We start from the raw sequence: 22,787 nt of genomic DNA, 5'->3' as shown, positions 1-22,787 counted from the left end.
GTAACGCGGGGGGCGGGGGTAGCTCGTGGAGTATTTTGCGCAACCTTGTTATCAATCGCTGACCGGGCTTCTGAGCTCTGAATGGAGAAGCAGCGAGAGGGACTCTCTGGGCCCGCGATGGTGGAGGTGCCAGCAGAAACGTGCGCTGACTGCCGTTAGCCCCGGGCGCTCGCTTTGATCCCGCTCAAGAGCTGCCCCAACGGCAGCCTCGCAGGGCCACAAGCGCAGGCCCTGACGGCGGCCGCCCGCAGCAGCGCCGCGGCGCTGACGGCTCAGTTTCTGCAGAAGTGAAAAAGCGGAAGATAAGGACCCGCGTTAAGACGGTGGGCGCCAGCGGCCGGCAGTCGCGGTCCGAGGCCTCGGGCCCCGCGGCTCCCCCGGCCCTGAGGGAGGGAGCTCAGGCCGCCCCCGGCCCCTCCCGCTCCCCGGGCCCAACGGCGGCCGCGGGGCGGGGCCTGCGCGAGGGGGGCGGGGCCTGCGCGAGGGGGCGGGGCTCCCGGCCCTCCTCCTGACGTCCGGCTCAGACAATGGGCGAAACGGCCTTTCAGCACCGGAAGTGAATGGCTCGAGTTTCGTCGCACATTCCTCCGCGGCGGAAGTGGAGTCGGACCCGCCCTCCTCGGCCCCCCCTTGCCCCAACCTCCGCTGTAGCGTGTCCGCAGGGGCTGCGGGCGGAGCAGTTTCGCTCTCGGTTCTGCCGGAGGCGCGTCTCCGGGAGCGGTGGGGGCCGGGGGGGGCGGCCGGCTCCTCGGCGCTGGGAGCCGCCTCGCCAGAAGGGTGGCGGAGGGACTACTTTTTGGATCGGAAGGCAACGGCGGCCCCACCTTCCGGGGGAGGGCTCAAAGCGAGCCGCGTAACTTCCGGCGAGCTGGAACGCGAGCGAGAGGGGCTCGGCGCGGGGGGAGGCAGCCCCGGGGGACGGGACGACGACACTCGGCAGCAGCTGCCCCCGCCGCCCCGCACGGCCGCCCCGCCACGCCCCCCCCCGGCGGCCGTCCCGCCCGGCAGCCGCCGCCGGAGGATGCGCCTCGGCCACCGGCCCAGCCCCGCCGGCCGCCCCTGAGGGCCCCCCCCCGGGCCGCACCTCTCCGCCCTGCCCCGCCGCGGCCCTCGGTGCGCTCCCCAGCGGCGGCGGCGCTCTCCCCCCGCGGACATGTCGGGGGGCGGTGGGTCGCGCTATGCGGCCGAGTTCGTGCCCCCGCCCGAGTGCCCCGTGTTTGAGCCCAGCTGGGAGGAGTTCAGCGACCCGCTCGGCTTCATCGGCCGCATCCGCGGCCTGGCCGAGAAAACCGGCATCTGCAAGATCCGGCCCCCCAAGGTACCGCCGGCCTGGGGCCTGGGGCGGGGGACCGGGCTGGGCCCGGGGGGCGGGCCGGGAGGGGCTCTCCGGGGGGCGCCGGAAGGTCTGAGCGGGCCCGGGGTCTCGGTGGCGGAGCCGTGGACGAGGGCACCCGGGGAGCCCTTTCCCCCACTCCCGCTGCTCGCTGGGGGTTTCGTGTGTCGCCTTCCATAGGCCTCGGTGGCCGTGCCAGGGACACCAAGGAACCTGTATAGTCTTTGACCGCAGAGCTGGGTTTTGCAGAGGTTGTTTTCGAGCAGGTGAGAAGCTAGCAGCGCATGGCGGCGTCCAGGACTTCACGCTCTTTTTACTTTTAAAAAAAAAAACACCAACAACAACCACCCCAACAGCCTACTTGTGAAAATTGCGAGGGCATTGTAGGTGAAATCAGGCGTTTGCTCCGAGAGGGGGGAGAGGGAGGAGGAAGGGTATTCTCTTTAATGGCTCATTGTTTAGAAACATAATCTTTAAACTGTTGAAAGAAGTGCCCCCAGCCTGCTTGTGCAGGGGAATTATGTTTATGCGTAGCAGTTTAAAAGGTGGAAGCTTAATCTCTCCGATGACTTGATCGTTATTTTGTGATGACTTGCCCTGTGACCTGGTAAACCATTTAGACAAGAACATCAGGCAGTTTGGCAAAAGTGCAAATAAACTTTAAATATGGCTGTAAAACAAGAGAGTTGAAAATACTGAGATGAGAAAAACTGAAAAGAAAGCATGTAACTGAGAACAACTTGGATACAGGGGTTGCTGATTAGATTTCATGATCCTTCCTCTCCTCCTGACCTGTCCGGGTTGCTGGAATCTGTTTAGTTGGTTTAATGACATGGTGAAAACTTGACCTCTAAGGGCTTGCCCTTTCTAAAATAAGCAGAATGGCTTAGGTTGAGAGGCCACAAGAAACTGATCCAGATCGTGTTCATTGAGAATAACTAGAACTTTCCTGGCCGTTGAATGCATTTGTATTTCTCCATGATTGGTTAGCTGTTTGCATTGCAGGGTTTTGCAGGATGCATGCGTCAGGTTGATTTGCAACCTGCAATAAGTACTAAATCAGAGGCTTTATACTAACCTTACTGATTTATTATTCTTTTCCATTATTAGAAGCTGTAAATATTTTACGATTGTGCTCGAGGCCTTTATATGCTGGAGCAGTGCAAATAATAAATACTTAGTGTAGCTTGTCCACCTGCAATGAGGTGTCCTTACTCTGTTGTATTTATTGCCAGGTAGACAATCTACTGTAACTTAAGCTTTCTTAAAAAGTACTAAAAAGCTGAATTATACTTGTTTTGATGTCATAACACAGTTTTGAGAGATAGGGCTAGGAGGCATTTGTGGTTGAACCAACTGCTGACTGTGTTGAGAAAGTCATTATTTAAGGCTGCATTTCTGTTAAAGAATTGGACTCCCAACCGGTGGTCTTATCTTTATTGAAATGACTCTAGACAAACATGAGAAAAGTTAGATGCATAATAACGTGCTTTATTTAGTGTTTGTCACTGTTGATGGTGAGAATTTTGCAATGTGCAGGATATAGGGAACTTTTTTTTAAAGTAAATAAATAACCAACAAGCTACCGGGTATGTCTCATATTTAAACTCAGTATGAGGTAATGCATACTGAAATGCTTTGAACCTTATTTTCTTTTATATTTTTCATTCTGTGAGGATCTCTTTCTCCAAACTAAAATACTGTGGGAAGAACATTATTTTAAAAGCACAAGAATGTAATAAAAACGGAAAATGATATCACCAGTTGTACTGAGAAACTCATTTACTATTGGGAGCTTGTTTACTCAGACATTGTTAGGGTCTTCTCTTTTATGAGTTTTTTTGAGAAGTTTCTTGAAGCAATAAAATATCTTTTTGTGTCTGTTTAGGACTGGCAGCCTCCATTTGCATGTGAAGTACAAAGTTTTCGTTTCACTCCACGAATTCAGCGCCTGAATGAATTGGAGGTGAGCTTTTCCACTGTTGATATAATTTTGTGTTTGCACTGAGAGCAGCAGGTCTCCTTGCTTGAGATTTGCATCCTGGCAGGTTTCTGGATGGGAGAGACTTTAGAAACCCATAGACCACATCAGTGTTTATACTTGGCAGTGGCAGAGTTCATATAAAATAACTCTCCACGGCTTTGAGAAAAGTCTGGGTTTTATTTTATTACCCAAAATAACCACAAGAGTTTTTCACATTCAACTGGAAATGTCTAAAATGAATGCCAAGTACCATGTTGTGTAGTAAGAGCAGCCAGTGTCTAGCCTTCAGAGATCTACAGGCAATGAATTTTTTTTTTCTTAAAATATTTACTGCTGTTCTGAAGCCTCTGGTTACCTTATACTGTCTTGATAATGCATTTTAAACCTTAAAATGAACTGATTTTTTTATAGGCTTATTATAGTTAGTTAATTTTATGATTCAAAAATGTATGGGAGCTTTCTTGAAAGCAGTAGAGTTTCATTCTGTCCTGGTTTTTCCTTTTCTCTACAAGATTTCTCAAAGCCTTGCTCTGTTCGTATACCAAAACGTCATGTATCATTTGGCTTGTAAATGGGTCTCCTTATGGAAAGTGATTTGAGTACTCCAAAAATACTCAAGGGAGGAGGCCTTTCTGCATGGTTAAGGCATATATTAAAACTGTTTGTAAATCCTGTCCCCCCCCGCCCCAATATATATTTTAATAATTGCTCTTGTGTTTCTCCCTGGAATGCTGACTTCTCGTATGTATGCATTTTGGTTTCAAACCAAGAAATTGCTGGGTAGGAGTTTGGTTTATAGGCTCTTGAATGCAGAGATTAAATCATATACAATTTTCTCTTGTAAAGATCTTTCTTTTTATCAATATTTCTATTTCTAGGGGTTTTTTACATGACGAAATACCTCACTTGCCAAGTTGCACTTTGAAAATGTAAACTCTATAAAAACTTCCCATGTTTTTTCTCAGGACTGCAAGGTATTGTCACGCTTGTTTTGGGACATATACATTTGTCTTCCTTTATTGATTGCAGGCAATGACAAGAGTGAAGCTGGACTTCTTGGATCAGTTAGCAAAATTCTGGGAACTCCAAGGATCCAATTTAAAAATCCCTGTGGTGGAGAGAAAAATACTGGATCTCTACAGTCTGAGCAAGGTGAGTAAGCAATTGTAGACCTTGGTCAGATAGGGACCTTGTTTTTCATTCAAGCCAAGCAACAGGGAGGACTTATTTTACAGCATTAATCTCATTAATACAGAGAATAAATAAAAGACTTGAAAAAAAAAATAGTGAAAGAGAATTTTTAAATTGAATGGTTATGGCAGACATGTCAAGCACAGTTAAATCAATTGCCTTTGGTTGGATTCTATACAGCATGTATTCGTTACCTTGTATACAGCTTGAACATCCTGACGTCAGCTGGCCACTTGCTTTTTAGTTCTCCTTTTTTACAAGTGGTAGAGCTGCAGGAGTTTGAGGTGGTTTTTGAGAAGGCAGCGGTATACTTTTGCGCCGTTCAGGTCCTGACCTAGCAATTCTGTAATGAATTGTTGTTGTAATTGCTCCCTCCTCTATCCCAATAGAGGTTCTTCACATGACATAAAGATGCATTTTTGAGAGTTTATAATGTCAACTTCTGGAGTAATTATTTTAATTAAATTCCAAAACAGGCTAGGCTTAAGGCTGGCTAGAAATTTATACTACTTTAGTTGTGTTTGGTGTGTTTTTTTCAGAGTTTGCACAGAAATAAAATCTCTGTTGCAATTTGCTTTTGCATTGGTAAAATATATGTACTGTTATAAACTTACCTGCTAAGGATGGATTGTTAATATAAATAGGTAGATTTCTTCTTGCAAGGTAAGGAATTAAAACAAGGTAGGTCTAGTGCTTCTAGGTTAGAGCATCGGTTTCCATTCCCCATCAAGATTTCTTTCTCTTCGGTAAGTAAAAATGTAAAGATCTGAATAGATTTTATTTTTAAGGAAAGAAGTCATAGTCTTTTGGGCAGTCTGGAATTGCTGATAAAATGCAGAGAAAAGCTCATAAAATGTTTTTTGGTATTTTTTTTTTAAATTTCTTTTCATGTCTGTAGTGGTTTGCTGGGGTATGCAGAATATCATAGTGGTACTGAGAAGTATCTGGGTCACTGTTACAGGCTAGAAAATTTTAGTTGACTGCAGATACACAGGTCTAAGCTTATTTAGTTACTTAGTGGCTTCTCTAGTCATTGTTCATGTATAGATAATTTTAGAAATCAATTTTACATGTACATTTTGAAGATAAGTTGAAATTTAGGAATGGTTTCATTTAAAATGGCTTTTCTAGTACTTTGCTGTAAATATGAGGGAAAATAATGATCAATAATATTATTGTTTTATCTAAGTGTATCCATCTCTGATTATAGGAGGAACCAGAATTAACTAATTTATTTGTCACTGTCACAGTTAGACTTTTGAATTTACCTCAGCCTCAAAAATAAACCATAAATTTCACTCCAGTAACAAAATGTTTTTGCATTGTCTGTGAAACATTAAGCATGAAATTTGGTCCTTGTGTAAAGAAATGTAATGCAAAACTACACTGTTGTAGAAATGCTATTAGTCTTGCAATAATATAATTGAAATTACAATCCACTTGGGTTTTAAGCTACTTGGCAGTGAAACTGTAAAGGGAAGGGAGGCAGTGGAAATGTGCCCAGTGTTTCTGAGGAAGCAACTCATATGCTGTTAGGATCATTGCTTGGAGGCAAATGGTCTGTTGTTTTTCATTCTAGGTACATGTTAGTTATATGTAAACAGTGGTAGTTCTGTATGTGAATTACTACACTCAGACCAATTGAAGGCAGGTGTAAAAACTGGACTGAGTTAATTAGAAGGTAAATTCAGTTTTTCCTCTTTTTACAGTTCTCTCTCTGCCATTCAGGCTTTCGTGAGAGTTTCTGTAACTCTGAAGTTGTGAGCTCCAATGCTCCCTTCTGCTTGGGGTCTGTTAGAATGGGCTTCACTTCTGGCCAGACTTGTGTTTTGCATCAGAGTACAAGTCTCGTGAGAGTTAACTTTTCAGTTTGTTCTGATGGTGGGGTTTGTATTCTTTCCAACATGTCATAAATCTTAACTGTTGGACTCCTCCTGTCTAGGACGGTACACAGTTTCCATTTACTAGGAAAATTGTCATGTTAAATGTATTAAGTAATGAGGGTAAGTAAGACCTTAGTTATTAAAGTACTAGTTCTTCAGGAAACAAAATCTAAATTCAGGATTCTGTCACTTAATAGAATCTTTTAACATTTGGTTGGTTTAATTGATTCTTGGTTTATGCAAGGTGGTGAGAGCAGCTCAAAACCCTTAACTTTTTTTATTCATGTGTTTCAGATTGTTGCCAGCAAAGGAGGCTTTGAAGTAGTCACTAAAGAGAAGAAATGGTCTAAAGTGGCAAGTCGGCTTGGCTACCTGCCAGGAAAAGGCACAGGGTCATTACTGAAGTCTCACTATGAACGGATCTTATACCCCTATGAGCTCTTCCAGTCTGGGGTCAGCCTTATGGTGAGATGTGTCTCTTTCATGATATGAAGAGGGGACCCAAACTGCATTTAGAATGCTACTTGTTATTGCATACGAAACTAGGGCACTTTTAGAAGCTTTAGCTATGTAAACAAACCTAGAACCACCCTCATACTTACCTGTGACAGAATAGTGGTAGAAGTTGTGATGTGACCGTATGCAGTTATTTTCTGATAGCCATTTCTTTATAGGACTGAGGCCAACCCTACTGGGAAGGAAAACAGGGCAAAAGACGATATGATTAACTGGAAAGATATCTTCTTCTCTCTTTTGATAAGCTGGCAGTTGAGATTCAGTTTTGTTATTTGAAGGTTGTGTGGATTAATTGTCCTCTTGTCCAAATGGCATGTGTAATGCCGTGTGATTTCACTCATCCTGTTTCTTAGCAAACAGAATGATTCACAGACCATGAAATGATTAGCACTGCCTGATCAATCAACCTGGTGTTCTGTGCTCTGATCCTCTAGGGCATCCAAAAGCCAAACTTGGACCTTAAGGAAAAAGTGGAGGCTGAGGACCTCAGCTCAGATGCCCAGGCTTCCCCAAAGCAGGCTTCAAGAATGAATGTTGTGCTGAAGAGAACCAGGCGTGTCAAATCCCAGGTACCCCTGTTAACTGGCTCTTACGGACAGAGAGCACTTAATCTTTCCACCAGCGCATCAGCATTGGCAGTGCAACAGCCTTTGGCTGTAGGAGCCTGCTCAAAAGCACCACTAGGAAGCAGTCTTTATTTAAATAAAATCCAGAGAAGGATGTCTGTCTGAGGCCTGGTTTGCTTATGGTAGATGCACTGTTTATCTGAAAACTTTTAAAAGCTGCTTTTTGTTTATTGACAAGTGGCCTAGGTACCTTTCTAGTGAACATATCTGTGAAATCTAAACAGATTAAAAGCCATTTGTGAAATGATGTTGAAACTTCTGCTTGTGCAAAGTTTGAAAAGTTTTTTAAAACTTTTTCAAATATCCCCTTTAGTTAGACAAATGCAAATATGTGTAGGTAAGTCTTTGTTAATTGTGGAAATTGCACTTGGGACTAATGATCCTCAAGCTGGACAGACTGTTTTTCTGAAGAAATGAAACAGATATGTGGGGAGATGCTCAGTGATGGCTGGAACTCAATAGGATTTCCATAATTTTTCTACTGAAAAGCAGTTTATTCTGGATTAATGGTGTTACAGGAACTTCTGGTATTCTACTAGGTGATATTAAATCCTGGGAATGCCCTCCAGTAAATTTCAATTCAAACTGAAGTGCCATCACTTTAAATGCTGTATCATTAGAAATAAGCTTGGAGGCTTGTTCTGATGGCTTCATTGCTTCTATTGCACTATTTAAAGTAGTCCTTCACCTTTTGAGAAGGATATCTATTGCAGGCAGCATCCTAAGGCCCTTTACAGCAGGTCTAGTGGCTCCCTCCTGGCCAGTCAGTGGAACATGAGTGAAAGCTGGATTTATGTGCAACAAACTACTTGCTTGATGCCATTCTAGACTTATTTTAAGCACCATAAAGTTTTTTCAGATGCTCTTAAACTGCTTTTTTTACAAATGCATCTTTCTTGTCACTGAGATATTTGAGTATCCTTTATAAACTTCCGTCTTTTTCTCTGATGTCAATTGATTTTGACTGAATTGTCTTTTTTATCTGTTTTCTTAACTTACTGAAGCTGACTCGATGTTATTTATCCTAGCCATATAACAATGCATTACACAAGCAGTCCCAACCTGTGATCTTACCAGATCTCTCGAATCATGTATTGTTAGTGAGCTATCCAGAAAAACTGAGAAGGCCACAGGAACTGAAGCAGTCATTCATTATGTAGAATTCTGCTTTGGATTTGAACAAATCTCATGGGATAATGCCAGTATGACCTTTTTCTCATACATGGTATAAAAGCGTCACTATGTTATTAAGATTCTGTGGGATCTTTTCTCCTGCTGATTTTGGTAGAGTAATGGTACTTCTCATTTCTCTTTGTTGGAAAAAGTGATTCTGGTGCAGTACAGCTGCTTCATTTCATTTAAAGGGGCTGCATTTCAGAAATGAGAGAGGTGATTTTATTTGGATTGTCTGCAAAAAGTAAATATAGATGTATATATATTTTTTTAAATGCCTTTTACTAGGCTTGTAGCCATGCTATTTTTTAAGCATTACAGTTATTAAAATGGCTGAAAGGAGTTCTCTAATGCAGGAAAATCTCAACCTACTTGCATAGCCAGGAGAAGTATTTTTTTGGCTGTCTTGGAAGCTATGTATAACTCTCAAGTCAACTCATTTAGAAACAGAGATTTGTCCTCAGTGGCCCCAAATGGTAGAGGTGTAAATATCTGGGGAATGCTGAGAAATTGTTCCAGATTTCAGTGCATCTCCTTATTGTAGACAGGACTCTGTTTATTGTTTGAAGTGCTTACCTGGAATTGTACCAGAGATTGTCTAGATAGTCTTCAGAGAACAGGTAATATGCAAGTAATGTAAAAACCTGCTAAATAAGAAATGTCATTCTGCTGTAGCTGAAACATCTGAATGATTTTCGTGTAGTGTGCTGAGTAGTCCAGTGCCTGGGTAGTGAGCTTGCATAACTACACTGACATTGCATCTCAGTAGATTTCTTCCAAGTGCTAAAAGTACTTTCCAAAAATGCTCTGCATCTTCTTCTTGCAGATAACTACCTAAGAATGGGTGATGAATAAGGAAGCATAAAGATAGTAATCAGAAATTACTGAAATAAACAAAGATCCTCAGCGGTAGAAGGGCGTGGCAGACTTTCAAAAAGCAAACAAAGCGAAAAATGAAAGAAAATAGGGAATGAGAATTCTCCGTTGTGAAAGATGGGTTGGGAATCTTTGGATGCTACAATCAAATGGCAGCTGAATACATTGTCTCTGAATAGGAAGAGGATAATTTGGTGATGAGAGATTCTGCTCAAAAATAAACTTAATGCTTCATTCTTTTTCCCTTTTCTCTGAAGAAAGCTATCACAAATAAAAACCGGAGAAGGGCAACTGAATTACTAAAGGCTTTTAAAGAAGAGGACAACAAAAGGTAGAATGAATTCAGGTTAGGAAAAGAGAATACACTTAAGGAAAGGTTAAATTTAGGAGAATTTTTCTTTCTTAGGAAAGGGTAGTATATCTTCATAGATGATCTGTTAGGATGTATTTTAACTGGCAAGGGATTTGTCTAAGGAGGTTACATCATGATGATTTCTGGTAGAGAAATGCAGTACTGGAAAAAAAAGACAAGTGCTGTCTTTTCAAAGGATATTAACTTAACATCCAGAGAATTTTCTGAAAAGTTAAAACCAATTCAAAGTAGTATATCTGCTTTCAGGTTTCTCTTACAAATGATTGCAGAATAACAGAATTAATAAAATAAGCTTCCATTTTTTAACTTGAAAGATTTCCTTCCATGGGAATAATCCTGTGAAAAAGGAGAACTCTGGGAGATGCTGACAAATGCCCAAAACACGTAAATATTTTGATTCTTGGTTGTAACTATTCTGGCCTTGCATATGGGGGATGGAGGGGTGGGGATGCAAATGTTGATGAGGGTAGGACAACAGAATAAGTGTGTGAATCCAGTGTAACTGGATTTGCCCATATACAAGAAAAGCCTTTGGGTTGTGCTTGCAGTTGAGAAGGTAAAAGAAAAATACTGAGAATGGAATCACAGTTTAATCAAGTTCATTTTGCTTATATGGAAAAAATACAATACAAAAGTGTGATGAAGTTTTGTGTTGTTAGCAATGAGAAAATGGCAAGAAATGGAAGATTTCTGCTTCCATCCGTTCACAGTTTTGAGTTTGGTGTTTTTATACAGTCTTAAAGGACACTACAGAAAGAGTACTCACTGAGGCTTCTGAATGCTTTTGGTATTCACACCTTAAACTATCAATATCCTGGCAGTGTTCATAAGGTTATATAGGAATCTGATTTTTAAAAAACTTTTCCATTTCAATATCCAACCTGTTGTTTTTGAAAACTGTATAGCTTTTTCCACCTGAGTGTGAATGGATTGCATCCACTTGGGTCTAGTGGAATGCAAGTAAATCTGGGCGATGGAGTTCTGAAAATATATTTAGGCAATGCATTTTTAAACAAAGCTATAAAATGGAAGAGAGGTTGCTGCACATTAATGATTTACCTTTAGTAAATATGATAGTAAATTTATTTTTCAGGTAGCATTGAGAAAATTATCTTAGGTCGCAAAAGCAGGAGAGAAAAATTGTGGAGACCTTTCATACATGTTGGTGAAATGATGGAAAATTGTACTGTGCTGAGAAATGTAATGTGGGTTGATTCTATCAGGTTCTGTTAGTTGAGAGAATGGATGAGCAGTCAATGAATTTCAAATGGCAACTGAGGGACTATGAAGTCTCCAGGTGGTAGGCTTTCTTGTACAGCAAAAAAGTCACTGTTTCCTTATGGCTTGTTAGCCAAAAAGTGAGGAACTTAGGAGAAAAATTTGCCAGTTAGCATGCAATTTCAGAGTGGGCTTACAAAGTTGGTAACATATATCTAAAGTGAAAATAATTTAATAGCAACATAGAATTCGTAAATGTTCAAAATTAGAATATCAGCAATAATCAGTTTGGAAAGATGCCAGTTAGCATACTGCATACACAGTTCAGTGGGAACAGGGACTCTATCACTAAAAATTCCTTAGAGGAGTAATGCCTAGGAAATTATATCTCTTTTGATGTGTTTCAGAAGCAAGAAAAACAACTGATTCAGGCTGAATAAATGGAAATCATCTTATTTCTTTTAGCTTTATTGCAAATGCATTTGAACTTATTTTAAGCACTTTTTTTGAAGAGTTTTTTGGGATTTTTGATTAAAAACTGTGAACGCATGTCACCCCAAGGGAGCTTGTTTCCTGCATGATATACCAGGCCATAACTCTGTGGAAAATAACAGATGAAGTATCATTGGGAAGTTACTTGAAGAATGATCTCTTTAGGATTAGGTACCCACCTTCAAAATTGATAGATTTGCTGAGATCTTTTAAAGTGAATTTCTGGAGGAAGATTGTGAATGATGAGAGTTTAGTGGCCTACTATACCAGGTGAGAAAGAGTTTGCAAAGTATAAGGAGGCAACATAAAGAAAAATACCAAGGTGATTGTGTTGCAGATAAAAACAGAATATGGAGGTTCTTTTTATTGTTAGGTTAGTGGCAATGATATAAGAAAATGACGTAGGTTGGTGATGGAAAATGGGAAGAAGTTCAGTTGAAGAGAACACTTCAGGAAACAACACCGGTAGGGGCATGGAGTTGTCACCTATTCGGTCTTTTCATCTCTGATTTTGAGATTGCAAGGGCAGCAGAAGTAGCTGTGAACTCAGAGTGGTACTCATAACATTTCATCACAAACCCAGGAGCAGCCAAGCTTCAGGCAGTAGGTTGGAACTCATTAGTGTCATGTGTATGTGTCTACTCAAGGAAGCAGATAAAAAAAATATCTGTTGAAACCGTGTATATGTTAACATCCAGGCACTTGACTGAATCATGGTTATTTTGGAAAATACTGCTGTGGCAGCGTTCTTATTTATTTTTTGCTAAATGTCAAACCTCGTTCTCTTATTTGCTGTATGGTTGACTTTCCGTAGTTTCTGTAATACTAAATGGGAAATAATTTGGGAGGTTGGGACAAAAATGCTGTCTTTTATTCTATTTGCATTTGTTCATTGGCTTTAGGAACAGAAAATCGTGTCTTTTTATGCCTCTGTTTCCTTTCTTTTGATGAGCAGATGTTGTGGGAGAGCGGAATATAAACAAATTATGAATAGACCTGGAGGGGAAATACTGATGCTTTGTGCTGATGTGGTCTTGTTTTTGTTTTTAGGCGGAGGCAGGAGAAATGAGTAGAAATACTGAACTAAAGAAGCTGCAGATCTTTGGAGCTGGACCCAAGATGATGGGACTGGCATTGGGAGCAAAGGATAAAGAGGGTAATTAAATCTTGGGCTCATAGCTGTTAAATCTTTCTGAATGTCTCTAGAGATAACATTAAGAAGTAAGCAAATCATTGTAACTGGAAAAAGAAAGCTTAAGTATTCTAGGGTTTCATTCATGAGAAAGATTTACAGGGTGCTTCATGTAACTTGGCATAGTTTCAGCTCTTTATGTGTTGTATAGTAACAATAACAATTAAGCAGCTGTTGCACGAACTGAGTAACTGGAAGGGAAAACAGGATTTGACAATACTGAAACTGATTCTACCAGCTAAGTGCACAAATTATGAGTGTAATTCACTCTGTTTCATGAGGCAATTGGGTTCACCTGTGAGGATAAGCAAAATATGTTTTCCTAATCCTTGTTGATTTTAAATTGGCCAGGTATAACAAGGCATTTTTGCTTTCTTCGAACTGTCAGGTAGTTTCTGATATGAAAGGCAGGGTTCCAGGCTGGATATCTGTGTTGTTTTTGCAAGTTAAGTCTATCTTGATGGGATAACAATAACATTTAACTTTTATTTTACTTCAAGACGAGGTGACACGAAGACGCAAGGGAACCAGATCAGAAGCATTTGGAATGCAGATGAGGCAACGCAAAGGAACTCTTTCTGTCAACTTCGTAAGTTTGATTCTTTGCAGTGATTTCTCATAATAAGAAATGAATTGATTTACTAAGGTTATTTTTTTTTCTAAACCCCTCCCCCCCCATAGATGAATGGTTGAACACTGCAGGAGGTGATACTGTTATGGGAAGAATGAACAGTGTTTTGAAAAATAATTTATGCTCTAAGTTTCTGTTTTAATCTTTTGGACAGGAAGGATGTTGCACCGTGAAGGTACTTGTTGATCATGGATTTGAGGGCTTGCTTTGCGACACACTTCTTGCAAGCTTTCAGTTGCTCACTTTCTATTTGAGCTCCCCTTTGTAGGACAAGTATAATACTACTTGTCTTCTTTAAAAGATATTTTGAGGTGCTCCAGTACTTCAGGAGTTTGTTTTTTAGCAATTCCAGCTTTCATGTCTTTTCTGTTGAGTTTAAACTAGTCATTATAGGAGTCCATGCAAGAGAAACCCCTAAGGGGAAAAATGAAATGTTTAGCGCTCTGATGTTTAACCGTGGAAAAGCAGTATATGGTTGTTCTTAATGTCTTTCATAGCATGTGACTTTTTACTTTTAAAATGTCATAATTCAGCATGTGTATGTAACCATGAATGAAGATGCATGCTTTTAATGTCTTAAGAATTAGACTCTTCACTAATAATTCAGCTGTTCTTTTATCTTAGCCTGAGAACACTTACAAGAGCTTATTTTAAATTTCAACCATTGGAGGCCAAGGCAACTGAAAGTCTCTAGTAATGATATTTTTATAAATGGAAATGCCTCCTGGGGGGGGGAAAAGTGGGAGAAGTTGGATATTTAAGAAACAGATCGTTGTGCCATTGCAGTTAAGTTAGAATTTGTGTGACTTGAATTTTTTCAGTTGTGCTACTACTTCTGAGTATATGGTGGTCCTAGGCTGTGTAAGTGTTGTGACCATTTTGTTTAAGTATGCTTTAATTTTAAAATATTTTATCTAGTTTCTGTTTCTTTATAGAAAATTATGTTTGTTTACTCTTTCCATTTACTCTTATTTATAAGAGAAAGTGAAAATACTGTAGTAACAGAACTAAAGTTTTGAAACTGTATTGCTGTAACTGTAATCTTGTGAATTTCTGTGACTTAGTACTATTTTGATTCCACACTTTTTTTTATACTTGGATGAGAGATCTTCAAGGAAACCAGTCTTTGAAGTACACAGGTGATACATTAGCCTTATATAACTTTTGTCTGAAAAATACTGTGGTGCAGTTTTGTTTATACTTCTCCCTCATCCATTTATCTTTTTGTGAAATGCTAACTGTGAAATAAAATACACTTTTTTCTTTTTTATCCCCTCCTCCCCTTGAATCCATATAGTTATATATCATCATAATCTGACTCTGTTTTGTTCCATGTCTAGAAGGCTTATTTGTGGTTATTGCGTAATCCCTGATCTGCTTGTTGTGAATATCTATTTCAATGCAGTCTTTTTATTTGACAAATCATCACGTGGGTTAGCATAAAGATTGCATATGTTAATATGAATTTGGAGAGAAGGTATTATCAGTGATAGGTAACTAGGGAGTATCATAGAATAGCCTCCTCTTATGATCGCCTTTTTACTGCATGTTTAGTTTTGGGAAGAGAACCTGGAAATGTCTGCTAAGGTACTCTCCCTCCCTTCTACATACTTGCAACAAAAGCAACTAGTTTGGTGTTTTAGACAGACTTGATATTCCATGAGGGTGAATGTGTGGATTTTTTTTAAAAAGGGGAATATTATATGTCTCAATAGAACTGCATTATTTTTTTAAAACTATTTCTTAAGAAGACTGAGCAATTTTCTTAAGTGTATTATTGCATAGCTAGGAAATTGCATGCCTAACTAGGCTGGTGTAACTAAGATGGGGTTGACATCAGGTATTTAACACAACTGTGTGCACCTAATCAGCTGAAAAGCACGTGTTTCTGTGACATCTTCATGAAAATAACAGACACCCAAAAAACTACACCACTGCTTCTGTTGTTATTTTGAGCTGTGTGAAGGAAATATGCATAGCCTGAGTTGCCCAGTGACTGATGGGAGCAGTAGCAGAATTTGGAGCAAGTATTATTCATGAAGTTCATGTTCTTAGGAAAAATTTGTATGCAAGATAATTATTTAGCTGTGGTAAAGTAATACAGAGTTTCCTCATTTAGATGATGTTACAGATCTTCATTAGTATAGTAAATGTTTATATTAAATTGAAAGTCCTTTGGATAATACAGGAAGCAACAGCAAAGAAAATTTCAAACCTGTTGATAAGGTTTTCTCTTTAGTCTCTGAGAATATCTCCCAGTGTTGTTCTTGTTGAGAAATTGTCTTGGACAGACACCTGCGAAAATTGTTTGCTATTGCATTGGGATTAATACTTCTCTCTTACCATTTGGAGTTTTTATCCTCTATTTTGGGAGAAAATGAGAAAGAAGTTGGTACCTTTACATGGAGTTTCCTTCCCTTCCCTTGAAATCTGTAGGTTTGTGGGTTTTGTTACCTCTTCTTTTCCATTGCAAAGATAGTCACTGTACTGTTCTAAGTGATGGCATATATGTTTCTGAAATAGTTTTTGGAGATTTTCCTCAGTCATATGCTCTTTGTAGGGATTTAGTTTGAATTGTTTTCCATAGGCCCAAAGAGAGGGAGAGCGTGAAGTTCTAAAAGCTGTAACTTCCTCTTTTGTCTTAAAATAAAGTAAATGAGATGCTACTTCAAGTTATATAGAAAACAATTGTCCAACTGAACTGGGTAGTTATTTTGCAGTACCCAAAGTCCTCCTGCCCCCCATGTATTACTGCTTTGGGAAAATGAAGTGTAGTTGTTCATTATCAATGCTTCTCAAAAACCAGTGAAGATTGCGTTGATGTTCATATATTGGACTTTAGGATTACATCCTTTGTTCTTTAGTTTAAAGAAGGCAGGTTCTGGATGAGGAAACTTTTTGTAACTTTTTTCCCTATTTTTTCTTTTTTCTCCACAGGTTGATCTGTATGTTTGCTTATTCTGTGGCAGAGGAAATAACGAGGACAAACTGCTTCTGTGTGATGGATGTGATGACAGCTATCACACTTTTTGCTTGATTCCTCCTTTACCTGATGTACCCAAGGGTGACTGGAGGTGTCCGAAGTGTGTTGCTGAGGTACAGTTCAAGAACTACTCAAGCTTTGTGCGTATACTTGTGTTCCTGGAAAGATCAGAAGGGCAGTTCAGCTCAGTGCCATTCCGTCTGGGTAGAAGGCATAGTTTTGTTTGGAATATTGTCAAGATGAGCTGTGAATCTCCAGCTGTTCTTGGTTGATGAGCCGTAAGGAGGGAGAAATGTTCCTTCTAGAGCTTCAGCATAACCTTTGTTTATTAAACAGCCATATGACAGCTAAAACTTTGGCCTTTGTATGCTAAGAGCTGAAACTCAGTTTGATAAATTGGTAGTGGGAAATTAGGGTGAGAAGTAGGGTTGTGATAGGTGTTTCAGTATAACAATGAGATTTTGTAAACTATGATGTCATCAGTGTATGTGATTTGGGCATAACAGGGAGCTTTGATTATTGGCAAGTCATTATGGCATTGTTCAGAATAGCTTGTGGCAGAGAGTGGAAGAACTGATTGAAAAATTTGTAGCTATTTTAGATTTGGTTTAGACTGAAAAAGGAGCTGTTGAGGCTCTGAAAGTGGAAGCTAGTTGAATTTCATTGTTCAAAAAAGAAGAGCTACCTAGTTCCAAGAGATGACTGGTCAACACCCTAAGGGCAATTAATATAATTTGATTGGCTTGGTATTTGTCTTAAGAAAACAAATTTCACAAGCTCAGGAAATTGGTAGATGTAGGATTCAGAGAAAAAAGCTTACTGTTTCTAAATCTGTAATTTTGTAACTGGCTTTAACTTCTTAGACCCTGTTTTATCCAAAGGGGCAGTTGCACACACATATGTATATGCCCATTTCCCCCTACATCTGCCACACCCTTCTGCTGTTTTCTTTATGGTGGTGTATGAATAGTTGTGCAGCCACATAATAAGGTGGATCAGCTCTAATCCTTCACCAAGAGAGAGAAGGTTGTCAGATGAACTCAGGCAAATGCTGCTGTGAGGGAGGTGGAAGTTCATAGTTACAGGCAAGGGAAAAGATGCAACAAACCCTTTGGGCTGCTGCTTACAGAGTGGATTAAGCTGCCTGTTTATTATTCCCTTCAAGAGAGCGCAATAAAAGAGTATTAGCAAACTACAGCAATCCAATGTGGAGTTAATTTAGAGAATATAGTAGTAAATATAGTGACTGCAGTGGTTTAAGAGTGTGGAAACTCACAAGAAATTTCACTGCTACTACTGCTAGTAAAAACAGGGATATGTTGTTCCCAAGGAAAAAAATATGCATATAGGGACAAAATCAGGAAAGTTAAAGTGCCAAATAAGTTGTTAGTAGCAAATGATACAGAAAGTACTTGAAAAATTCTGGAAATACATTGGAAGTAAGAGGAAGAAGGGAAAAAACATAGCTATATTATGTAATGGAGAGTAAACAAGTAATAGCAGAAAGATCTTTGAAATGCTCAGTAGTGCTTTTTGCATCAATTTTTACTTTAAATGTTAATTGTGCACAGATGCTTAATGTAATGTTAACAGCAGGGTGCTGGAACAGAAGCTAGGAAGAATAGGGTAAGGGCTCTTTATATGTATTCAGGTCAGTGTTGTCTGACAGTGTTTGCAGAAGTTGTAGATTCTCTGTTGCAGGCTCCATTTAAGAGCTACTTTGATAAATGTTGGGCATAGTCTAAGGATAGTTCCTCTCAAAGAAAAAGAAACTACTGATCTTTTGAATTCCTTTCCATTCCTGTTTCTTTATGACTGAACAGCTGACTGTCAGATAGTTCTGTGTCATGTTTGTGTTCAAATATGTCTTGTGTATATATAAACATTGTGTCAGATACAAAGGATGCTGAAAAGGATGCTGTAGAAATGGGTGGAGAAATAATACTTTTTACACTCTTGGATGGATGGTGATAGAACAGTGGAAGACTTGGAGGTTTTCTGTCAGATGGGCCATGTCTGTAGTTAGCTGTGTTGCATTGTTTTAATTTCCTTCTTCCTCTTTCCTCCTATATACCTTCACAGCACCAAATCCGTTGATGATTTGCTGACTTGATAAAACTGAAGTACTTGCAGAGTTTGTTCCTGTGCAGTTATTCTGCAAGTGCTTGAATCCAATGTGTCTAAGAAATGTCTTATGGTGTCTAAGCATCTTGTGCAGTGTCTTACGCTGGCTGCCAGCAGTAGATTATGAAACTTAGTTTGGGACAGGAAAGCAGAAGTGTGTAGCATTGGGGTTTACCATGTTAAATTAGCTCCTGTAGAATTAATTCTGTTCTGTTTCTGTTGTGGTAGGACTTCCGCAGCTGAGAAAAGCACTCAAAATTGATAGCTTATTGTGTTTGGTAAGGACTCTGATGGACACTAGGATTTTTTGCTAAAGATGTAACTATGTAATAATCTGCTGCAGGGAACAATATTTTTATGTTCCATCTCCTAGGAATGCAACAAACCCCGTGAGGCCTTTGGATTTGAACAAGCTGTCAGGGAATATACTCTCCAGAGCTTTGGTGAAATGGCTGATAACTTCAAGTCTGATTATTTCAACATGCCAGTCCACGTGAGTTTCAACTTCTGTTGTGATTCCTTGTAGGGGAAAAAGAGGTTCAGCTGATACTGGATTTTTTGCTGAGGCATCTTAGCTTTGTTTAAAGAGGGACCATAAGCTTCAAACATGTAAACAAATGATTTAGCTTTCTGGCATCTGGTCTCATTTCAACTTCATTTCACCCTTTTCCTGTGACAGATAGCTAGCTTTATTACTTGTTAGGTTATACCTTATTGGCCGTACCCTAGTTTAAAGTTCTTGCCCTTTTTGAGTAATTGAACCAGGTGTCTTGTTCTTGTTTGGCAAAGGGGTCTTTCTCCTGCCCTTCCTATGGCTTTTGTCATGGTTTAGTTTGTTCAGAGGAGAAGTCATTGGTTTCCTCCCTGTTGCAGCCTTTTCTTGCAGACAAGTCAGTAGACTGGGTCTGTCTGATAATCACTTTTTTTTGTTCTGCATTTCAGCAGCATTTTTAAAACTAGCATTTCTGCTTTGGCACACTTCTGCAATTCTGCTGTCCTGTAGACTGCATGCAGCACCAAACTCCTCCTCCTCTCAGGGTTCTTTGGTAACTTATGCACGTTCTTGCTAAAGTTTCTAGCTTTTAAGGGCTCCAATTTCTGATGCAACTTTGGGACACAGAGCAAAGCAAGGACCAAAGCTTATTTTACAAATAAGCTTCATAAATAAATGCGTACAAGTAAGAGTTGTAATGAACTATATGAAGACTACACTCTTGAACACAATTCTTTATCTGAATTTCCTTCCTGTTACTCAGAAGTTCTGGTCATTGTCCTTTGAAATAGTTTGGAATTTGCATGCTGTTCATTCTGTTTGCTGCTCGGTTTCTGCTGGCTGTCTCCTTCTCCCCTTTTTTTAGCTGTACTTCTGGTAACCCCATCTTCTTTTTTTGTTCATTCCATTCTCTATGATGTGGCATTCTATTTCTGTTACACTGCAGCCGCTACTAAGGAATATAGACCAAACTGTATGACTTTGAAGAGGTGGAGGGGAGAGAAGAAGTGGCTTTGGCATTTGAAAATTCATGGGGATTAGTAATGATTTATTGCTTGAATGATAACTTTTATGTTGGGTCTTATCTGCACATACCCTAATATCTTTTCTGCTTTCAGATGGTTCCCACTGAGCTTGTAGAAAAAGAATTCTGGCGATTGGTGAGCAGCATAGAAGAAGACGTCATTGTGGAATATGGGGCTGATATCTCATCCAAGGACTTTGGAAGTGGCTTCCCCGTGAAGGATGGCCGACGAAAGCTGATGCCAGAGGAGGAGGTGAGGAACAGGATATGCAAACTGACCCCATTATTTGCTCTGCATAGGATTTCACATTAAGAGTTTATGTCAGAAATCAGCACGGATTTTTTTCGTGAAGAAACTGCTTAAGGCTTTTGCAGGCACTTAACATTCCTCTTGAGCAGGGCATTAATCTGATATTTTAGGTTCTTTTACAGATCTAGTTGCTGATAGCTAAGCTGCTTTTCATGATTTAAGTCACACCTGTTTTGTATCACTTAATCTTAGCAGGCAAAGATGTGCAAGTTGTAACAGTATGTCCAAGTATGAGGAGACTGATAAGATTTTTTTTTTCTTTCTTGTTCCAAACCTTTTTGTTATAGAGTTAGCTACAGAAACATGATTCTAACCTCCTTGGGAGGTTCGTAAAAGGTAAAACAAACTAACTGGATTTAGCTTGTTTCTCTGACTGTGCATACTGTAAGAATGAAAATATGTACATACAGCATCCTACTACAGAAAATTTTATAAAGAACATCTGCTAAGTATATTACCTATTTTCCCTCAGACCTTACTGTAGCATGTCAATTTTCTGGTGCTTATATGTTTAAATTCAAACAAAATGAGAGTAAAGGTGTGGTTTCATGATTACACAGCCCCAAATCAATTTATACTGCTCACTGGAAGAGGTAATTCTGCTCGCTATTTTCTTCCACCCATACCTGCACCTTCCTACCTGTACCTTTGTTGGCTATGCAGTGATTGTGTAGCTGCTTAATGAGTCAGAACTGCTTGTTGATCTATCTGTATGAAAGTAGTAATTTAAAAAAATATTTTCTAGCCAGATCACTTAAGTCATCTGACTCACTGCATTGTCTTTATAGTGTCAGAGCAAAGGAAGCAGCAGGAATGTGTGGCTGAGCTGAGGGTGTGACCAGTCTTTCAGCATCTATGGGATATGCCTAAAATGACATTCACATAAAATGTGAATCTGTGTTAACAGCTTTTTTTAAGGTGGAAAGTAGACTAATGTTAAAGCACAGTAGTGAGCTTTTAAGGCAGTCTGTTTGGATTCTAATTTTTTGTACAAATTGTGTGTATTTGAAAGTAAAGGTGGGATTGCTTAAATAGTGATGCTGTCTTCTCAGAAATGAGTGTGTAGGAATTTCTTCTCTTCAGAAAACTTTCTGAAGTAATATATAAAGAAGATCAAGATAAACTGCAGTGCAGTAAAGCAGGTTTTAAAAAAGCTGAAATAACAACATAAGTTTCACTGCATTGTTTACAGTCTTAAGTTATCCTATTTTATTGAAGACTTCTATCTTTTGTTCTTCTATTAGTGTTGCTGGTATTTTGTTTCACCAGAAAAGTATGAAACCTATAAACTTGGGGGGAAGAATATCAAAGCCTATGTATGTAAGCCTTGATCCAAAGAAGATGGGTTACGTATGTTGAAATACCAGGACTGGCCTTAAATCTTAGTCTGATTAATTGCTGACTAAGGTATTTAAGAAATTATTTCCTAGTTTTGGTGCTTCACTGTTGCAGAATATTACCCACTGTCTACTATAGAAATGGATAGACCGATCTCTTCCTTTGTCCTTTCCTTTTCTGGAGTTGGTGTCTTTACATTCTTCTGATTTGTTCAGAATTTTCTGCTCTTTTTGGCAGGATTATGCGCTTTCTGGTTGGAACTTGAATAACATGCCAATTCTAGAACAATCAGTCCTTGCTCACATCAATGCAGATATCTCTGGCATGAAGGTACCTTGGCTGTATGTAGGGATGTGCTTCTCCTCATTTTGCTGGCATATTGAAGATCACTGGAGCTATTCCATCAACTACCTGCACTGGTATGGTCTTTCCTTTGTGCATCTACCTTGCACTGCCCTGTTTGCTGTTAGTAAATTTGTAGTTGTACTTGAAAATGTCTACACATGCTGATGACATTTTTAACCAAAAAGCTAAATTAGCTGAGCGGTCCATATTCTTAGCTGAAGCTGATTAAAAGTGACTACAGATACTGTTTTAAGGGCTTCAGTGTTTTTCATTAACTGATTAAATATTCTTGTGTTGCAAAAAATCCAGTGTCACTGTAAGATCATGCTTTACAGGCTCACATGTTTTCTAAGAAAGCTTTTGGTTTTGAACCGAGTTACAGTTCACTGGTTCACTGCTTTATGATTTAAAGTTGGTATGCCCGTATGCTGGAAATGGAGGCTGCTGCCTAGTGGCTTACACAGGCATCAGAGTTGCCAGTTCAGCAGCAGATCTATGTATACACAGAAATACTCCTAGTCAAGAGAAATTTGAAAGTAGTTCTGACTTTGAGAACAGCCCTAGAAGTGTTCTGGTGTTCAGCTTTCGTGTTCAAAAAGAAGAATTGTGACAGATTAACTATTTGCATTGCAGTCTTTCCAGTTCATCAGGCTCAGTCATGGTGGATGGAACTGGGGGGAAG

At 39.8% G+C, this 22,787-nt stretch overlaps 1 protein-coding gene across 2 annotated transcripts in view; it reads left to right on the top strand.

Moving 5' to 3' along the window:
- KDM5A (lysine demethylase 5A) overlaps positions 1–22,787 on the top strand; it is a 52,467-nt gene continuing 29,680 nt past the window's right edge. The window contains exons 1-11 of one of the 2 annotated variants that reach the window (XM_075051056.1): positions 1–1,318; positions 3,222–3,299; positions 4,347–4,469; positions 6,686–6,856; positions 7,342–7,476; positions 12,716–12,821; positions 13,358–13,446; positions 16,426–16,584; positions 18,969–19,088; positions 20,207–20,365; positions 21,998–22,179. In XM_075051056.1, coding sequence (XP_074907157.1) covers positions 1,154–1,318; positions 3,222–3,299; positions 4,347–4,469; positions 6,686–6,856; positions 7,342–7,476; positions 12,716–12,821; positions 13,358–13,446; positions 16,426–16,584; positions 18,969–19,088; positions 20,207–20,365; positions 21,998–22,179 — 1,487 coding nt within the window. In that variant the 5' untranslated portion in view covers positions 1–1,153. The remainder of the gene's footprint in view (positions 1,319–3,221; positions 3,300–4,346; positions 4,470–6,685; positions 6,857–7,341; positions 7,477–12,715; positions 12,822–13,357; positions 13,447–16,425; positions 16,585–18,968; positions 19,089–20,206; positions 20,366–21,997; positions 22,180–22,787) is intronic. The other variant, XM_075051055.1, reaches the window with a different exon arrangement.

Source organism: Buteo buteo, chromosome 19, assembly GCF_964188355.1.
Source record: "Buteo buteo chromosome 19, bButBut1.hap1.1, whole genome shotgun sequence".
Classification (NCBI taxonomy): domain Eukaryota; kingdom Metazoa; phylum Chordata; class Aves; order Accipitriformes; family Accipitridae; genus Buteo; species Buteo buteo.
The sequence above is the reverse complement of the archived record's forward strand: the minus strand, read 5'-3'. Positions and strand labels throughout refer to the sequence as shown.